Source organism: Barbus barbus, assembly GCF_936440315.1.
Source record: "Barbus barbus genome assembly, chromosome: 7".
In the NCBI taxonomy this organism is placed as follows: domain Eukaryota; kingdom Metazoa; phylum Chordata; class Actinopteri; order Cypriniformes; family Cyprinidae; genus Barbus; species Barbus barbus.
Window position 1 is genome coordinate 33,306,449 of NC_136735.1, and position 19,363 is coordinate 33,325,811.

General features: G+C 35.5%; 1 protein-coding gene across 1 annotated transcript in view; it reads right to left on the minus strand.

Moving 5' to 3' along the window:
- The window catches only part of LOC306872319 (receptor tyrosine-protein kinase erbB-4-like), a gene marked incomplete at both ends in the record, with an annotated part of 150,397 nt that overhangs the window by 7,623 nt on the left and 123,411 nt on the right, over window positions 1-19,363 (minus strand). The window contains 7 exons of the mRNA XM_079420820.1: window positions 11,861-12,046; window positions 13,362-13,460; window positions 13,566-13,688; window positions 15,191-15,323; window positions 15,854-15,898; window positions 17,986-18,140; window positions 18,893-18,986. Of these exons, the coding sequence (XP_079276946.1) occupies window positions 11,861-12,046; window positions 13,362-13,460; window positions 13,566-13,688; window positions 15,191-15,323; window positions 15,854-15,898; window positions 17,986-18,140; window positions 18,893-18,986 (835 nt within the window). The remainder of the gene's footprint in view (window positions 1-11,860; window positions 12,047-13,361; window positions 13,461-13,565; window positions 13,689-15,190; window positions 15,324-15,853; window positions 15,899-17,985; window positions 18,141-18,892; window positions 18,987-19,363) is intronic.

Sequence of the window (19,363 nt, forward strand, 5' to 3'; positions counted from 1 at the left end):
ATAAGAGGAATACATTAACTCGCATGTGCTCAGGGTGTGCTAGTGATTAGATCACGTCAGCAGTGTGGTCATTCTTAAAGCAAAGTTTTGTCTGAATGATGATTAGATTCACTCTTTTGGATCGCTGCATTTAATCTGTGAAAGCACAATTGATTTCTGTGTGATAGAGTAAACAGTAATAGAAGGTGCAGCGGCAGCAGTGACAACCTCCCCCAGTTCCTAATGCTCGTTCGGTATGGAGTTTTGATCTGTTGGCCTACTTCTAATTCAATTAAAAGTAAAATAACCTACACAAGTAACATTTAGACTGTGTTTCTGATTAAATAAAGTAGTAATTGATGTCTTAAAATGAGTGTTTGATTTAAAAATATTTTGCTTATCATTTTTGCACAGGAGAGACTTGGTGTTGTTTCCAAACAAAAAAGGAAATATATTGGTATCGGTATCGGCCAAAATGATTGGAAAAATATCGGCATATCGGATATAGGCAAAAATCTAAAATTGTGCATCCATACATTAAAGTGATCAAAAGTGACTATAAAGATATTTTTAATGTCACAAAAATTTCAGTTCTGTGTACTTTTAAACTTTCTATTCATCAAAGAATCCCGAAAAAAAAAAAAAGACATTCTACAAAAATATTATGCAGCACAACTGCTTTCTGCCTTGGTGATAGGAAATGTTTCTTGAACAGCAAATCAGTATATTAAAAATATTTCTGAAAGATCATGTAACACACACTTTGCATCCCAGGAATAATTATATTTTACAACATATTTAAATAGAATCCAATTATTTTAATATTTATATTAATATTTTTAATAATATTAATGTTTTACTATATTTTTATAAAATATATTCAGCAATATTAAAAAAATTTAATGTTGAAAGATTAAAGTACTGCAGAGTATCAAAAATACAATGCATGCACATATTGAGTGATTTTTTATTTATTTAATTGTATTTTTATCAAAAATGGTCAGTTTTTCAATAAATTTGTATTGTTGATTTCAAGATTTTACAATCTTAGAATCTCACAGTTAATGTAAATGCAGAAATTTAACATGGCAACAGTTCGAAATCAAAGGAACCATTAGCAAGTTAATTAAAAAAAAATATTGTACTCTCTTGTAAAATACCCATTTTTGCCGATTTATTCAAGATACAGAACATACAAGAAATGAAGGATCTATGAAAAGCCTTTTTAGAGCTGTTGAATTAGCATTCCTAAAAATATCGAAATACTTTTGTCAGTAGAAACACTACAGGAGGTGGACGTTCTCATGAACGGTATCCAACTCTGCAATCTCGAATCTTCCAATATGATCTTCATTCTGGGATCAAGGAAGCTGGATCTAGTGGAATTAGCATTCAAATGACGAGCTTTACTGCTGCCGGCCTCTAATGTTTCTTTCCATACAGAAGCTCTCTATTCCACCAAAGAGATGGGCTAGGCAATGAGAAGCAGCTCTTTGTGTGTTCAGTTTGACTGAAGTCAGATTAAAGCAAGAGCAAACCCCATCAAAAGCTACCGGCATTTAGTATTACAGGCTTCTTGCAGGCTAGTGTGAGGAGCAGGTCCAAGCGTTGGCGTGACATGCATGTAAGCAGGGCAGAGCATTCGAGTAGCTAACCTCTGTTCTCTTGTTTTTACATCTGCGCAACTAGAGGTTAAAGTTTCTCTAAACAAAAGAGAAGAGGCTCCCGCAGTACCCTATTACAACACTTTCTAACCCCTGGCATGGGAAATAGCAAATATTAGACGTGCATGACCATTGGGGCTTAATTAAAATCAGAGAGAGAAAGCTGCTTCTAAAAAGACGAGGGCGGGAGAGTGTTTGAATGAAAGAACACAGCGAAAAACATACACTGAAAGATGCATTATGGGTCAGAGGGCAAGGCTGTTGGTAACATAACAATAATGGTAACACTTTTTTTATAAGGTTTAATTTATTAAAGACCCCCTGTGGTGAAAATTAATTTTTTTAACATTGTTTGCATGTCTGTCTGTTCTTTAAAATATGCATTCAAACAATGCATTCAAAATCTGTATACTATTTTCACATTCCAGAAAGGGAAACAAAATCAATAATTAAAGGTGCCATAGAATGCATTAATACAATATTTTAAATTGTTCTCTGATATCTAAGGCATGTGGCTTAGGTAAGGGCAAAAAATGTCCAGAAACGGATTCACATGTCCATTTACAACCCTAGGATTTGTCCCTAGAATGAAATGGTCTGTTATTACCTTATTTGGAAGAGTCATAAATAATAATGTATAGCTCTGCTCTGATTGGCTGTTTCACAGTGCGGCTCATTTCAGTAGCTCACACAGCAGGAAGGAAACACAGGGAGGAATATATATATTTCAATACTTTCTCTCGCAGTTATATCGTTGGGTAATTATGCTGTATATAAAATGTGGGCATCAGGGAGCTGCTATTTATATGCGGGGCATTGAGACTGCTTTCAAATGCACGATCGCTTTTTATTTTCACTTTTGAGATTTGCGATCGCACGTACTCTGTGTAAGCGGCAGTACTCACCACACATTTTACAAGATCAGATGCTTGTCAGTGGTGCTCAGGATCTGTAAATCATTGGCCATCATCCTCATCTCTCCTTACTCTGTTTATGTGGTAAGTGAAATCTTATGTAGCTACTAAAATGTAACAGGCTACCACTAGCAAAGAGCTAACCATGTTCCTTTAGTGGCTCGCGTTATTTTATTAGAACGCGTTATTTGCCAACCCATTCCTGCACTTCACATCCCCTGCACAGCCTGGAACATAACCTTTATTTCCATGATCGGCCATTTTCGCTGTTGTCCTTGCTTGTATCTTCACAATACCTGCAGAACTTCTGATGATTTGGCTGTGCAGGTCCGGCTGGCCTAGAACATGGGCAAGTATATGCAAATGTTGGGGGCGAACATATTAGTGATCCCGACTGTAACGTCACAGTCGGTGTTATGTTCTGATTCGCCAATTTTCAGTGGTCTATTGCATGCACGAGATTTACATAAGAAAGAGGAAACAATGGTGTTTGAGGCTCACGGTATGTCATTTCCATGTACAGAACTGTTATTGTTCAACTATGCCAAGGTAAATACAGTTCTCTGCTCTTCAAACACACAAAAACATTAGCCTTTACAGACACAGTGTTTGAGTAAAGAAAATGCTCTACTATTCAAACATCAGCTTTTTTATTTACCCTTGCATTGCGAAAAAGTGGAGAACTGTCTCCAGGCTGTGCGCAGCCTGTCAATCTGAGGCGGGCTGAAGTTACGAGGTTTCGCTGAGTATGGAAGCATATGTGTAGCTAAATTCAATTTGCAATGCAATATGCAAAATGTCAATGCAATATGTAAAATGGCAATGCATTTTTTTATTTAAATTTACATTTTCCCATTCATATGGGATTTAGAGCAAAATGAAAATGAAAATTCAATTATATCATTTAAATTTGCCATTTTCTACACTAGTTTTAATATGCAAATTAAAAACATATTTTAAAGCTTTATAAGTTGCAAACTTAAAATGAAAATGTATTACCCAAATTGATTAGATTTTACTAGGTTTTTCCTAAATGCATTTAGACTTAGGGGATTGCATTTTCATCGTGAGACCGCGGGATAATTGTAGTAAAATGCAATGAGAGTTTCAAAATGCATTCTGAGCCAAAGGTGCAGCAAAAGGGTAGCAACAAGGCGATTTAAATGTCTTTTATTTTTCTTAAATAAATTGACACTTACATATATGACGTTTCAATTGCCTTTTCATGAAATACCCCGCAATGAATATAGTTTAAGTCATTGTGGATTTGAAAATGCATTCCGAGCCAAGCACGCCCCTTAGCTGTCAATCATTACATCAAGGCGGGGCTCGGGAACAGGATGCACAATAGGTCAATATTCACCATTAACCAAACGCTTTTCACCTGCCTGAACATCTCTCACCATTTACACTCGGATTGATGCACATAAGCAAACACACAGTGCTATTCTGCACTTATTTACTACCTTAACTTATATTTTATTTCTCTTTTATTTTTAATCCATAAAATAGCGCATGTTCCATGGCACCTGACGGGACATGCAGAGAGTTCTTCAGGGGCAGGGACTCTTGGGGGTTCGAGCCCCTGCCCTTTTTTCAAAATTATTCAAAATTCCCCTTTCAGACAAATATCAAGGATATTGTGGTCAGTAAAATGCATTCAAAATGCATTTGAATTCTAATTAACATGACAATGTGTACAAAACGGTAACTAATCGCTCAAGAGTTGGAAAATTCCTGTTTGTATTTACATATCTGCCAAATCTGAGGCGTTGCGTGCGTTTTGCTGACTGATATTCCACAGTCTGTTCAGAAACCATAGCCTCTCAAGCCATTTGGTTCTTTCAGTGAGTGGGTCGACTGAAGGAAAAAAATAAACCAAACAATATTTTAAACTTTTTTTCATCAGTAATCAAAGCTAGTGTGTCGATTTAATAAAAAAATCCATATTTTATATCATTTAGAATATTAGGCTACATAATTCATCAATGCCCCCCAGCAACATAGTTTTGGCCCAGATCCGGCCCACATCTGGCCCATGTGAAATCCATGCGGGCCAGATCTGGGCCGACACTGTTTGTTGTCTGGGGTTTGTCATGTATAATACACCAACCAATCATGATCTGGCTCAAGTTCAAATTTCAGTGTACAATAATGTGAAGCGGAGCAGTCATTTTCCATTATTATTTAGAAATCGGTAGAAAATGACATGGGACAGACAAGCTTATTTGTGGAGCGATCTGGATCTGCGGTTTGTATCATTTTATAAATCAAATTAGCCTACATCGCCGAGAAAATAGATGCTGAATGACTACAAAAGCACCGCACAAAAAAAAGTCGCAATAATGGTAATCAGTAGGCTCTTCAAATCACTTAAATTTATGTATGATATCCTACACCGTTTACTGTTCATGAAACTCTCATAGTTAATGAAGCCCAAGTGCCACCTACAGGCCTATTATGTGAAGTGTAGACTGTTGAAATGGTCACATGAAACGACTTTATTATATTACCATTTTTGATAATTATGCGGCATTATGAAAGTGTCTTATGCTCATCAAGCCTGCATTTATTTGATCAAAAATACAGAAAAACTGTAATATTGTGAAATTTAAAAGAATGTTCAAACCATCAAGTTTCTATCAATTTAACAAATCCTTGCTGAATAAAAACGTACTGACCGGAAGCTTTTGAACGGTAGTGTATATTGTTACAATAGTTATATTTTAAATAAATGCTGTTGTTATTTAACTTTTTATTCAAAGAATCCTGAAAAAAGTATGACTTGTTTCCAACATTGCTAATAAATAAGCATTGCATAAAATGTATTTTAAAGTAGGCCTATATTAAAATTTTGTAACTTATTGCAAAAATATTAAATATTAATGTATCCAAACTTTTGACCTATATATATATATATATATATTTCTATTTTCACATTGCCCCTCCTTTTTTTTTTTTTTACATTTGAGCCCCTGCCCCTGAATAACTCTCTGCGCGTCCCGTCAGGTGCCACGGAACACGCGCTATTTTACGGATTAAAAATAAAAGAGTAATAAATCATAAGGTAAGGTAGCAAAGAAGTGTAGAATAGCACTGTGTGTTTGCTTATGTGCATCAATCCGAGTGTAAACGGTGAGAGATAAATAAACAATGTATTTCTTATAGCATTTATTAATCTTCATTAATGTTAGTTAATTGCATTAATTAATTTTAACAGATACAATTTCTGACTTGAAAAATGTATTAGTAAATGCTGAAATTTCTATAAACTGAGAATAACAAATGCTGTAGAAATACTGTCAATTGTAACTTCATGTTAAAAATAAAGTCTATAGTGAGATAATAATATTGCAGATGTAGTAGTGAAATACTGGATCAATAACAACTTGCACTTTAAATATAGCAAGACATCTGTAAGTAACTACTTCAGCAACAGGAACAATTTCTGTTTGTCAATCAATTTTAGCTTCTCTACCTCAACATCCCAATCCGTCTTCTTTCTGCTTGTAGTACAGTATGGTTTATATCTCAGAGCTGCAATGCTAGCACAGGCATATTTCACTAATACATCTCCATTGTGATCAGAGCAGTCAGTGTTACATGTCTATACTATACAGTAAACCGTAACAGTTTACAATAAGGTTCCATTAGTTAACATGAACTAACAATGAACAATATCTCATCATTAAAAAAAAAAAAAAAGATTAATAAATGCTATAAAATATATATTGCCCATTGTTGGTTCATATTAGCTAATGCAATAAATAATTTTATAATACCTTATTTTGTTACTGGAGGAAGCACAATTATGGATTATAGACTTGAACCGTTGAATTTAGGTTTAATGAAGTATTTGTTTCTTACACACATGCAGCTTTTTGCTTCACAAGACATTAGTAGTTGTGTGGATTATTGTGATTTTTTATCAGCTGTTTGAACTCTCATTCTGACGGCACCCATTTGCTCCAGAGGGTCCAATGGCGAGTAAGTGATGTAATGCTAAATTTCTCCAAATCTATTCCAATGAAAAAAACAAACTTATCTAAATCTTGGATGGCTTGAGGGTGAGTAAATATTCAGCAAAATTATTTTTTGGCTGAACTATTCTTTTAATGCATGACTATGTGATCAGACCTCTTACATCTGGATGCAATCTAGTTTATTCACTGTACTTGCATTACAAGAGGGATTCACACTTACAAACTCTCTTCAGCCCTGCATTGCAAATCTACAAGCACAACAATGTTGTCAGTTTCCTTGATGTGTTATGGAGGAGGAGGATAACATGACTACATACTGTCTGAAAAGCTGTAGTGCGTAGGCAGCACAGGAGGTTCATCAGACAACATGGTATAATTTGTGATAAATACACAGGAGCGGTGTCCATCACACACTGCTGGAACAAAGACAATGATGACTAACTGCGTCACGCTGCACAAAGAAAAATTAAATAAAAATCCTTTTCTGCTAAGCCTCAAACCGATGAAAGTTTGCAGCTAGCTGGCCAAAGAAGATGCGTAAACATAATTAGTTATTTATGAAAACTCAAGACTGAACTTGATGCTGTTTGCTTCGTACACGATCAATCCAGTTTTCAAGCATCAACACAAAATCAACTTCAACCTTCATTCAACATCAACTTTCACGCCATGTCTGCATGCATGTTTTAAGTTTTAATAGTACTTTACCAACATGATTGATGTTTATGCATCTTATAAAAATGCAACCATGGCGATGTAAGAGATGTCTCGCAAAAACAGAAAAAAATAAATAATTTAAAAATTAAATTAATCTTAATTATTCTAAACTTTTGGCAAGCAATATATTCTTTTGTATTGTTATATTCTGTGATGAAAGGCTGAGAGGGTCCTCAGAAGCCTCAGAATGAACCAGAATTATTGCAATAGCAGCAAGTTTCCGCAAAACTAATTTTACATAATTTAAAGCAGAAACCACTGCATGATGTATTCAGATACATGCTTCCATTTGTCGCATCTGTACTGATTTTTCAAATGACAAATTCTGTTATATTTTACACAACCCTTTTTCCTTTAAACTGGAACATGAAAGACAAATTTAATGTAAATGTAATGTATTATCATAAACTGAATGACAGTACATGCAATATATTACAATCAGATTTCAATTTTAGACTGAAAACATGCCCTGCTTTGAACCACATCTGTGAAAAATGTGAAAATGGACAAATTTCAAAGTCAAAGTGTTATGAAAGACAGACAGAAAGAAAGATGTCCACATAAAACTATTTATAGCTGGCTAAAGCACAGTTGGTTAAAGCCCAGGCAATCCTATGAGACAGATGAGTGAATGGAAAAACATCCGCATAAAAATATTAGAATTATTTCAGTACTGGATCAAGATTTCTTCCTTTGCCCACATCTTCAAAAGCAAACATTACTAAATCATTCATGAGCGCAAAGTTCCATCAGCTGCAGGCGGCTTGAATTAGCCCAGTTCACCCTAATCTGTGATGACACCTCAGCTCTTTTCATAGTCAACCATCTTGAAATGAATGATCCAATCAGACTTTCAATCCCCCAAATCCAAACTCCACACATCTATTAGTGAGGCAGATACCTTGTGGTAATTGGAGGGTTTTTGCAGGCTGAATGAAAGCGCTTATTCAGCTTGGATTAGGGATTGTTTGAGAGTTGATGGAAAGAGATGAATGCCAGCTTTTAACAGCATAAACATAAAAAGGTGACTTAAAAGAAATAAATAAATATGCAAACAGAAAGGCTTATTAACAAACAATATCTCTAAATTGAATTGAGGACAGAAAAAGCTGAAAAAAGGGTTGGGAGGCCTGCTGCACCACTAGTGAGAAAACAACATATGCATTAGTGCATGTCTTAAAGGAATAGTTGACCAAAAAAATTACATTTGCTGAAAATGTACTCTCAAAGGCATCTTTTTTTTTTTTTTTCAGCAGAACAGATTTGGATAAATTTATCATCACATCACTGGGATGTATTTTTTATGACATATATGCAGCTTTTCACTTCACAAGACATCAGTTGATTGACTGGAGATGTGTGGATTACTTGTGGATTATTGTGATGTTTTTATCAGCTGTTTGGACTGATTCTGACGGCACCCATTCACCGCAGAGTACACTACATTGGTTAGCAAGTGATGTAATGCTACATTTCTTCAAATCTGTTCTGATGAAGAAACAAACTCATCTGCATCTTCGATAGCCTGAATGTGAGAACATTTTCAGTAATTTTTTATCTTTAGATAAACTGTTCTTTATGATATGAAAGAGACAACTTTGTAATGTCAATCCTACATGAAAGTAAATTACTTCATGAAAGAAAACACTACGCCTCTTAGCGTTGCAATAAACAATACCAAAACTGAAAATCTTCAATGACGGGGCTGGACAAGATATAAGAACTGAACTTGATTAGCTAATAGCCTAAATGGATGCAATGATGATAACTTGCTCTTTTCCAATATATCTCTAATTTTGGCATTGTTTTTTTCCTGGCAGAGAAGTGCTAGATGCTGGGAATTATTCAAATGACACCCATCATCTGATAGAGGGTATCACTTTGGATGCCAACTTAGCTTTGAAATATGCAAATGGATCTACCACAGCCACACACTTTATCCATAGAGAGACAGACGATGTTAGAAACCATATTACAACACTCTTTTATTCATCCTGCAATGCTAAATCAAATTCATAACTGTGATGATTTTTAAATTAGCCAAGATATATGCAAAACGATTATATAATCATTCCAAATATGTTTCCTTTTCAGATTGATCTATTTAAAAAAATAAAGTATTTTGATAAATAAAGCATAGAATAAGAAGAACTAAAGAAATATTAAAGTCAAAATTCCATTTTTTTTCTCTTACCAAAACAGCACTTTTAGAGTTCATCCCACTCATTGATGTGAGCATAAGTATTGGGACAGCTGAACATAAGGCAGATATAAAAGATTAAAAGCTATTATTTAGTTGCAGATCCCTTGCGCACAATCCCAGCAGTGAGTCTGTGACCCATAGACATCACCAGACTCTTGGTCTCATCTTTTGAAATGCTTTTCCCAGCCTTTAATGCAACCAATTCCAATTGTTGCTTGTTTTGGGGAGTTTCTGCCTTTACTCTCCTCTTCAGCTGGTGAAATTCATGTTCAATCAGATTTAAATCTGGAGATTGACTTGGGCAATCCAAGACTTTCTATTTCTTTGCCCTTATAAATTCCTTGACTGAACTGGCAGGGTGTTTTGGGTCATTGTCCTGATGCAATATGAAGCACTTCCCAATGAATCTGGTGGCATTTTCTTGAATATTGGTAGGCAAGATGGTTTTGTACCCTTCCAAATTCATTCTGCTACTGTCATCATACATTAAGTCATCAGTAAAGTTGAGAGGGCCTGTTCTAGAGACAGTCATGCATGCCCATGCCATGACACCACCTCCACCATGCTTTACAGATGAGGCCGTATGCTTGGGATCTTTTGCAGTTCCCTTTTTTTTCTCGACATTTTTGCTTTCCCATCACTTAGATAAAGATTCATCTTTGTCTGATCGGTCCATAAACACAGTTCCAAAACTCTTCTGGCTCACCTTTGTGCTTTTTTTGCAATCTCTAATCTGGTGTCACTGGTGGTTTCCAAACTCTTGATTTCTCCATGCCCTTTGTTTTTGCTATAGCTCTAATTGACTTCCTCTTTTCTTTTAGCATCCAAATTGTTTGCTTTTCTCTCAAAGCCAGCTCCCTCATCCTGGTTTGTGTGTGTCATCATCAAATGCAAGATTCAGAATACAGAAGTAATGGATATAACTGATACGACACATTCCCTGCTTTTAATGTCTGAAGAATTAATGCAACAGGACACAGCTGATCACTTAGAAAGACCTGTGAGGCAACTGTTCCAATACTTATGCTCAAATCAGACAAAAGATGCTAAGTAAATAAGCAATGCTATAAAAGATGACATTTTAGTATAGATGAAAAAGGAATCGGTCTGAAGTAAGTGAGAATCGGAAACAAAAAATACTGTTATCCAACTATTTTCAAATATCAATATCTATCAAATATCTTGCAACGCAGCAGGTGCCAAAATCTAACTCTGTCTTCACCTTAGCTGTCATGTTCTCCAGGTCTAGGCGTGAGAAAGCAACAGGTCTGGAAATTCACTCACAATAAAATAAGTCTCTAGTTTTTCCAAGAACACAGCAGGAGGAGGAGCCCATGCCCTTGCACTACATGCAGGTTCTGTACAACAGAAGAACACAACGCCAAGATCTAAATGGAGTAGGCAGGAATCACAGGTCACTGGGTGAACACAGCAGGGTTTTCTAATGGACGATTGAAGGGATTAATATCCTGAGGACAGCAGCAGGTGAGAAATCAAACACAGATTCAACCTTAAACTCGCTATAGCTACTCTGAGAGATGACATGCTGGTAAACAATCTCAAACTGCTCGGTGATCGTGATTCTTGAATGAGGGCAAGTGGATTGTGTCTGTCTAACACAAAGGGCAATCTATCTATCTATCCATCCATCCATCCATCCATAAGTTTGAGGTCAGTAAGATTTTGCATAAAAAAAACCTTTTGTAACATTATAAATGTCTGTCACTGGTCAATTTTACGCATTCTTGCTTAAAAAAAAGAACCCCCCCACCCCAAAAAAAAATTAAAATTTGAACGGTAGTGTACATGTGGATGAAAACAGGACTTATTCTAGAAAGACAGGGAATGAGTACAGAAGTAAGAAACTGGATTGGAAAATTACACCAACTGAACTTCAACTTCAACACTGACTATCTGAGCACCACAGCTCAACAGGTAGAATAAAATACCGAATCATGCAATGCTGAGTATGAAAATGGCAAGCCTATTGGTAAACAGAAAATATTTTTCCTGAACCCTTTCATAGACCAGTACATTACATAATGTTTCAATCACAGAGCTGAAGAAAGAAGATTTTCTCTTTAAACACAGTTGGGGGCAGTTGCACTCATTTGATGCATGAAACACCAGAGCTTCTTCCTTGGAAATACTTCGAAGAGCATCCTTCTATTTGATGTGGTACCCACTGAGCTAAAGCAACTTAGTGTTTAGTGGTTTAGCAGCCTGCAGATGTGTGCGTTCAGTATAAAAACTCACAAAGAATCAAATATACTGCATTTACTATGAACTCTGAAATATCCCAAAAACAAACATTGTAAAGGGTATAGAGAGATTCATTATTTGAGACAATGTTTTTCAAAGTACATGCTCAAAAAAACACTTGTTCATGGGAACTCCTACCTTTGCGATCTGCACGCACCAGTTGAGCAGCAGCTGGGAACCAATGTTCTCCTGGTGTTCATGTACGTAGTCCAGCAGGCAGCCGTGGGGCATGAGCTGAGTTACCAGCTGAATAGTGGGACTCAAGCAGACCCCCAGAAGACGCACTAGATGAGGATGCTCCATGCTGGCCATGATCAGCGCCTCCTAGAAGACAAAAACAAAAAAGACTGTAAATATGCTGTTTTCATCAAAACTGTAGGGTTGGAGCCAAACTAGGGTTTATCGTCAAGTATCTCAAAACACAACACAATACATATTGGGAAACAAAATTGAAACCATAATTTAAAACCTCTCCAAAACCACAAGAGAGGCCCAGAAATTTTCCAATAAGGCTGTTCTTTTGAAATGTCTATTTATCAAAAAAATCCAGAAAGAGACTTCTTTCAAAATTTTACCAACACTTTTAATAAAGGTGCTTCACGATGCCATAGAAGAACAGTTTTGTCTAAATGGTTCCATAAAGAACCTTTAACATCTGAAGAACCTTTCTGTCTCACAAAAGGTTCTTTGTGGTAAAAGAAGGTTCTTCAGATTATAAAAAGGTAAGGAAGAGATGGTTCTTTAAAGAACCTTTGACTGAATGGTTCTTTTTGGAACCAAAAATGGTTCTTCTATAGCATCGCTTGAAGAACCTTTAGAAGCACCTTTATTTTTAAGAGTGAACCTCACACTTTTTACTTTTACTGTATTGTACGGTGGCCGAGAGAGCTCAATGCGCTGCAACGTCAGAAAACACATGCAAATAGACAAAGCACAAGCAAATCAAGAAAACATCTTCATTGGTTTGACAGCAGGTGGTGCAAATACTCACAACACAAACAAATAAAGAAACGCACTGCAAATGCTCACAACACAACCAAATACATTTTATTTGCAGTGCGTTTCTTTTTTTTGATTGTGTTGCGAGCATTTGCAGTGCGTGTGTTGTCAAATTGACGAAAGTTGTTTTCTTAATTTGCAGGCGTTTTTTTCTATTTGCAGTGCAATTCTTTGTTTGGTTGTGAGCATTTGCAGCATGTGCATTGTAAAATTTATGAAAGTTGTTTTCTTAATTTGCAGGCGTTTTATCTATTTGCAGCGAGTTGAGCTCTCTCAGCCACCATAGTATTGTACTTTATGCAATAATGCAATTGCAGAAAGCAATTTCAAAATAAGCCTGAAAATAAGTGTAACAATTTGTCATTCATGTGAACAGCTCAAATTGTGTTCAGTACAAACGGCTAACTTTAACATTAGCATGATGTTAAGCTATCAACAGCATAGCAGCATAAGCTGGTTAGTTATATTCATCTACCTTTAAACATATACAATAATGCATGTAATTTCCAGAAATGATTGTGTCGGTCATTTGATTTGCACTGTTGGTGAAAAGGACATTTTCAGTAAATCCATTCCCTTGCATTCTTATTTTTCAAATGATGGTAAAAAGTAAAGTAAGGATTAATTGTAAATAACTCACATCCATAAACTCTACATTGGCTTTTGGTCCTGTGCTTTCATTGAGTATCTTTATGGCCACTGGAATCTTCACAGTTTCTCCTTCTGGAACCCAGATTCCCTTATAAAGAAGATGGCAGCGGAAGTCAATTACATGTTAAATTGTAAAAAGTTTATTGTTGAGGAAACACATAAAACACACAAATCATAAACGTTAATGTAGTACCTTGTAAACAGTGCCAAAGGCTCCTGTTCCCAAGATCTTGACCCTCTTAAGCTCTGTCTCTTTCAGTATACGCAACTGTGCCTGGTTGGGCGCAGTTCCGCTTGGCGTTAAAGGCTCCACCAACTGCTCAACAGACATAATCAAGACCAAAATCACTCAACATAATCACAAATTAATACATAACTACAACAGGTTAGCCCTACAATGGACTCATGCTCTGTCTGATTTCAGTATTGTCATAATGTATGAATGTATCTTCTTTGCTTCACGAGTTAGGCCTGTGTTTATACAGAGATTCTTTCAGTGAAATTATTTAATTTGACTCGCCATTTCTTGGCTGATCTTTAGATTCATCAAGAGGTTATTGGAATTGCTTATAATCCTAAACCAATTTCCATGTTCATATGCCTCCAACAGAGATTTCAGGGCCTCAAACTAGATATCAGTATTGAAACGATTCAAAACCACAATGCCTTTTGACATTAGGTTCGACAACTTTCTCACTTTTAAAGACCACTGAAAAATATAAAACATTTATTTTGCTTTATTTACTTTATTTGCAGTTACATTCGTTTTCTGTTTTCATTTGCCTTGCCACAAAACACTTCCAAATTACAATACGTTTAAAAAAAACATGCACAATTTAGCTGATAGAGTTTTCGCAATTACAAAGCGCTATTCATATCACCCCTCAGTGGTTGCCCATCTCATCATGTATTCAGTTCAAAATACTCCTTTAACCTTCAAGGCTTTTCTTAGTCTTGAACCCCATTATCTATGTGAGCTACTGCATCCAAATATTCCCACACGTACGCTGTGGACCTCTGAGTTCAGATCGCTACTTTTCCCTTAATTTCAACCCTTTTATATGGGTGACAGATCTTTACTTGTTAAGGCAATTCACTTCCATTGACACTTTCCAGAATCTTTCCATTTTCACCTTTAAACTTCAACTAAAAACTTTCATAATAGTAACCCTTCAACTCCTAATTTCTCATTCGTTTCTGATGGCTCTAATGAGTTTTTCTCCTCTACTGATTGCAAATACACGTTGAGCTCTAGAAAACCACCATAAAGACCCAATTTCTATATAGCTTATTATTAATCCTGATCTTATTGAGTATATATTTTCTTGACTTCCAAAAGAAAAAAAACAAAAACAAATCAACCTGAAACAATGGATTTATCTGCAAGAAGTAGATACTGAAACAGTAGATCAATTTGGTGCTCTAAACTCTTTAACACCTAACACAACTGCAGATTCCATAATATTGACTTAAACTTTATATCAAATGCACACACTCACACATACTGGCTGCAGAACATTTCAAAGTACTTTCATAAGTTTCCATTTAAGGATCTGAAAATGATCTCCATTATTCCATTTGAGGTTTCCCGCCATTGAAGTGAAAGAGGCACTTTCAAATGGAAAATTGAGACTGGCCATAGACCCCACAGACCAATCCTTGCACCACCACACCAATTTCACTGGCAGGTTTTCTGACTGATTTTCTTTTTTTCTCTCTCTCTTTGCGTCTCATGAGACCAAATGTTTTTCAGATTAATTCACTGCAACCAAATTATTCAAAATCATTTGAAATATTTCGCCGATTTTTAGCTCTCACCTCTGTTTCCAGGAAACGGCGTAAAGCTCTTTTCTTCTTGATGCTCTTCCGTCGGAAAAAGATAGCAAATCCGAGGGCCACGATTACGACCACAAACATCCCCCCAATCACCCCAGCTGCAATCAGAGGAGTCCTGGAAGAAAATGCAAGGATTTTAAACATATACCATAACATACAGTTAGAACAATTCAGAGTATATAAAATACTGTATTGTTTTTAAGGAAAATGTCATTATTGATGCAATCACAACCACAGCTCTACTCACTGTCATATTATTTTTTTCTGTTAATGTTAAAAAAGTTAGAAAAAAAGTGTTAACTCTTAGTAAAAACCTGAACTTTTAAGAAGGCCCACTGCTTTTCCAGAAATAGTGAAATGTTCTTTCAAATCATAACACCTAATTATCACACATTCAAACTAACTTAATACATTAAATGGGCAACAAGGGTATGAAAAGTTTCTAGTTGGGAAAAAAAAAAAAAAAACTACTTGGAAGACTTCTGTAATGTTTTGCCTGTATTTAACTGATTATTAATTTCCTGAAGTGAAGTGTCAGAAATTTAGTTATGAAATACTTTTGACATTCATATAGTATATTATTTATATAAACTTAAAATCAGTGCCTCTAACGGTATGAAAGCAGGGAAAACATCAGGTGTCTACCTGTCCAGCATCCCAATACAATCTTGGATCCGGGGTCCAGTACACCTATGACACAAACAAGATAGAATGTAATAATTAAAATAGCACTACTTTAATAGATTGCTACTAATGATGTTGGTGGTTTATTAGCTCGCATACACTACTTTTCATAAGTTTGGTGTCAGTAAGATTTTTTTTTTAAAGAAAATAAAAATAAAAAAACACTTTTAATTACAAAATAAATGCTGTTCTTTTTTCAAGGCTTCCAGAACAATATTATGCAGCACATCTGTTTTCAACATTATATTAATAATAAATGTTTCTTGAGCAGCGAATCAGCACATTAGAATGATTTCTGAACTGAAGACTGGAGCAACTGGAGCTATATTTTAAAATATATTAAAATAAAAAACAGTCATTTTAAATTGTAATAATATTTCACAGCTTTACTGTAATATTGGTCAATTAATGCAGTATCAAAAACATTTTTCAAAACAATTTAAAATAATCCCAAACTAGTGTATATCACTTACTTATGCTAATAAATGTTCACCATGTTAACTGTTGATCTGTAGCATTATCCACTTTCATGAGCTTAAGTGTAGGCTTAAATGATCTGCAGAGCTCTACATTCAGGAATAAGGCATGTTGGAGTGCTGTGACAGTGGTGACTGGGTTCAATAAACACAGAGAACAGTGCTGAAGAGCGCATGCCTGACAGTAACCAGCGGCAATGACTGTCACCCACGAGATGAAGGGCTCGCGAGCGCTTTGCTACGGTGTCCTAGAGCATTGCAAGAGCTTTGATTTGAGAGCCAAGACAGACCAGAACGAAGCAGAGGTTCATACTGGGTGGATGTCTCTAGTGTGTTCATGTGCTGTATGATCTGCCTCAGATCTACAGGATGTGACACCGAAGGCCTGTGGAACTGTACCCAAATTCACCAACCCACTGGGCAGTTAAAGTTTAGTGACATATTTGAATGAATGCAGAGATTTATGGGACTTATGGATGAGAAATAACTGCCTAGAGCAGGGCTAGTGAACTTTGGAAAGCTCAGGGGTCACAAAGAAGGATCTTTCAGCCTCGAAGGCTGCACTTATATTTTATTTAGCAATTCTTTTATATAAAAGTCAGAAGTATACTGTATGTGTGGCATGTGTTATGATCAAATCATATTATGTGTATTTTTTGATTATTTGTACAGGTATATCAATCAATTATTTTCTTATTTGTAAAGCAAATTATTCAGAACAAATGAATGATAAAAAAAAGCTTCACATTGTTGTAATATCGCATGTAACACTTGAGTTAATAGTTTTAATAGGTAGACAAATTTGAAAAACATATGATCTTATTTTTTTTTACTGTTTTTTGTATCAACATTTTTATGTTTCTTGTATCTTTGCTTTAAAAGGTGATAAGTAAATAAAGCTTCACTCACACTGCTGTTCAAAAATTTGAGGTCATAAGAAATTAAATAAAAAAATAAGGTAACACTTTATTTTACGGTATCTATTAGTTGCTTATTAGCATGCATATTACTAGAATATTAGCCATGTATTAGTGCTAATTAAGCACATATTAATGCCTTATTCTACATCCCTAATCTTACCCAATACCTAAACTTAACAACTACCTTACTAACTATTAATAAGCAGCAAATTAGGAATTTATTGAGGGAAAAGTCGTAGTTAATAGTTAACAAGTGTTACCTATTCTAAAGTGTGACCAAAAATAATATTTTTTTTCAGCAAGTTCACAATAAATTGATCAGATGTGACAGTAAGTATATTGTGAAATAATATTTCACAATATTAATATATATATTTTGACAAATAAATGCAGCTTTGGTGAGCATCAGAGATTACTTTCAAGAACAGTAAAAAATCGACTTCAGTTTTTGAACAGTAGTGTACATTATAAATAGAATTTGGATAATCTATGTTTTATGCTGAGGTAAACACCATCAAACGCATTTACTGCTTTATCCTGCTCCTAATTAACAAGGCAAGAATCTTGGTAAGATGTCTGTAATGTAATTACTGCAGTTGCCATGACAATGATAAAATCACACTGACCTCAATAGGCTCTGTGTGTTGAGTAGCGCTGGCCTGGAGGAAAAGACAAACGCACACATGCAGAAACCTACCCCTGGGTGCAGTTGGGGTGGCAGGGATGGCACTCGTTGTTGGTCTCAGCATATTTGAAGATGAAGCTGTTTGCTCCCTGCAGACCATCAGGGCATTTCTCCACACAGTTGGGTCCATCTTTAAGATGCAAGCACTTCACACAGTGATCTGGACCCTAAACCATACAGACAAAATGCTTGATGATGACCTATAAAATTAAATTTGTCTAGAAGTCGTACTTGAGTATGGATAAATAAAGGAAAACAAACTACTTACAATATTTTATTGATGCTTATTCCAATTATTGTATGCACATGGCACTTTTTGGTACTTTCTTATGAGTTTGAGTAAGTTTCATTAAACTTTTACTTAAACCACATAGCGGTACTGACAACATAAACAAATTCATACATATTTGATCTAAGTAACTGCCCATTTTGAGACGGGTGTCACACGGTTGGACGAGTTCTTACATTCTTTGACAGCTCTGATGTTGCTAATTATGCAACTTGGGAATTGAGATGGACAGGCAGGTTATCATAAGAAGATGACAGCTTTGTTCTTCTGCACTGAAAGTCTAAAACTTCGGCACTTGCATGTTTACATTTTACAGACAAAATAGAAGATTTCTAACTTAATTTACTGAAAAATATCATAATGACATTCCGGATGGGTTGGGCTGGATTAGCAGAGCAGATTTTAATAACTGTCAACATGAAATGGTAGCCTATTCGTATCGCATTTTACTCAATTTGTAAATTATGTAATTTACGCAATTTGATAGGGAAAAGTCAAGGCAAGTTTTATGAAGGAGGGCAAAAAAACTCTTTGGAATAAAGTGCACAAACGAATCACGGACAACCAGGAAAGCTAATCTGATCAATTCTGATGATGTTGACTTTAGATAGCACTGCTTGGTTTACTTACAGGGCCATGACAGGTAAAAGTTGTATCTTCGGCCTTTTCACACTGGCTGTCACACTCCACACACACTGATCCATTGGCAAACTCGCGAACATCTCTAAAATATGCACATGAATAAAAAAAACAAAAAAAAACAAGGTTAATTAAACATTATACTTTAATAAAATAATTACATTAGCAAAATTTTAATAATAATAAAAAAATAATAATAATGGAATATTAGTTAGTTTTATTTACCGTTTTCCAACAACCTATTTTGGCCATATGTGCATGAATAAATATTCATTTCAAAGTAGGTGATGTATTCTTTCAACAACAACACATACAGCAGGTTTTGTTTTGTCTCCGACTCATCCTCCATGTCTTCTTGAACCACAGCCAATTGAACCACAGACACTATATTCACACACTGACGAGGACTTGGCTAATACACCAGTCGGCTGAGTAAGATCCATGAAAAAATAATGGCATTTT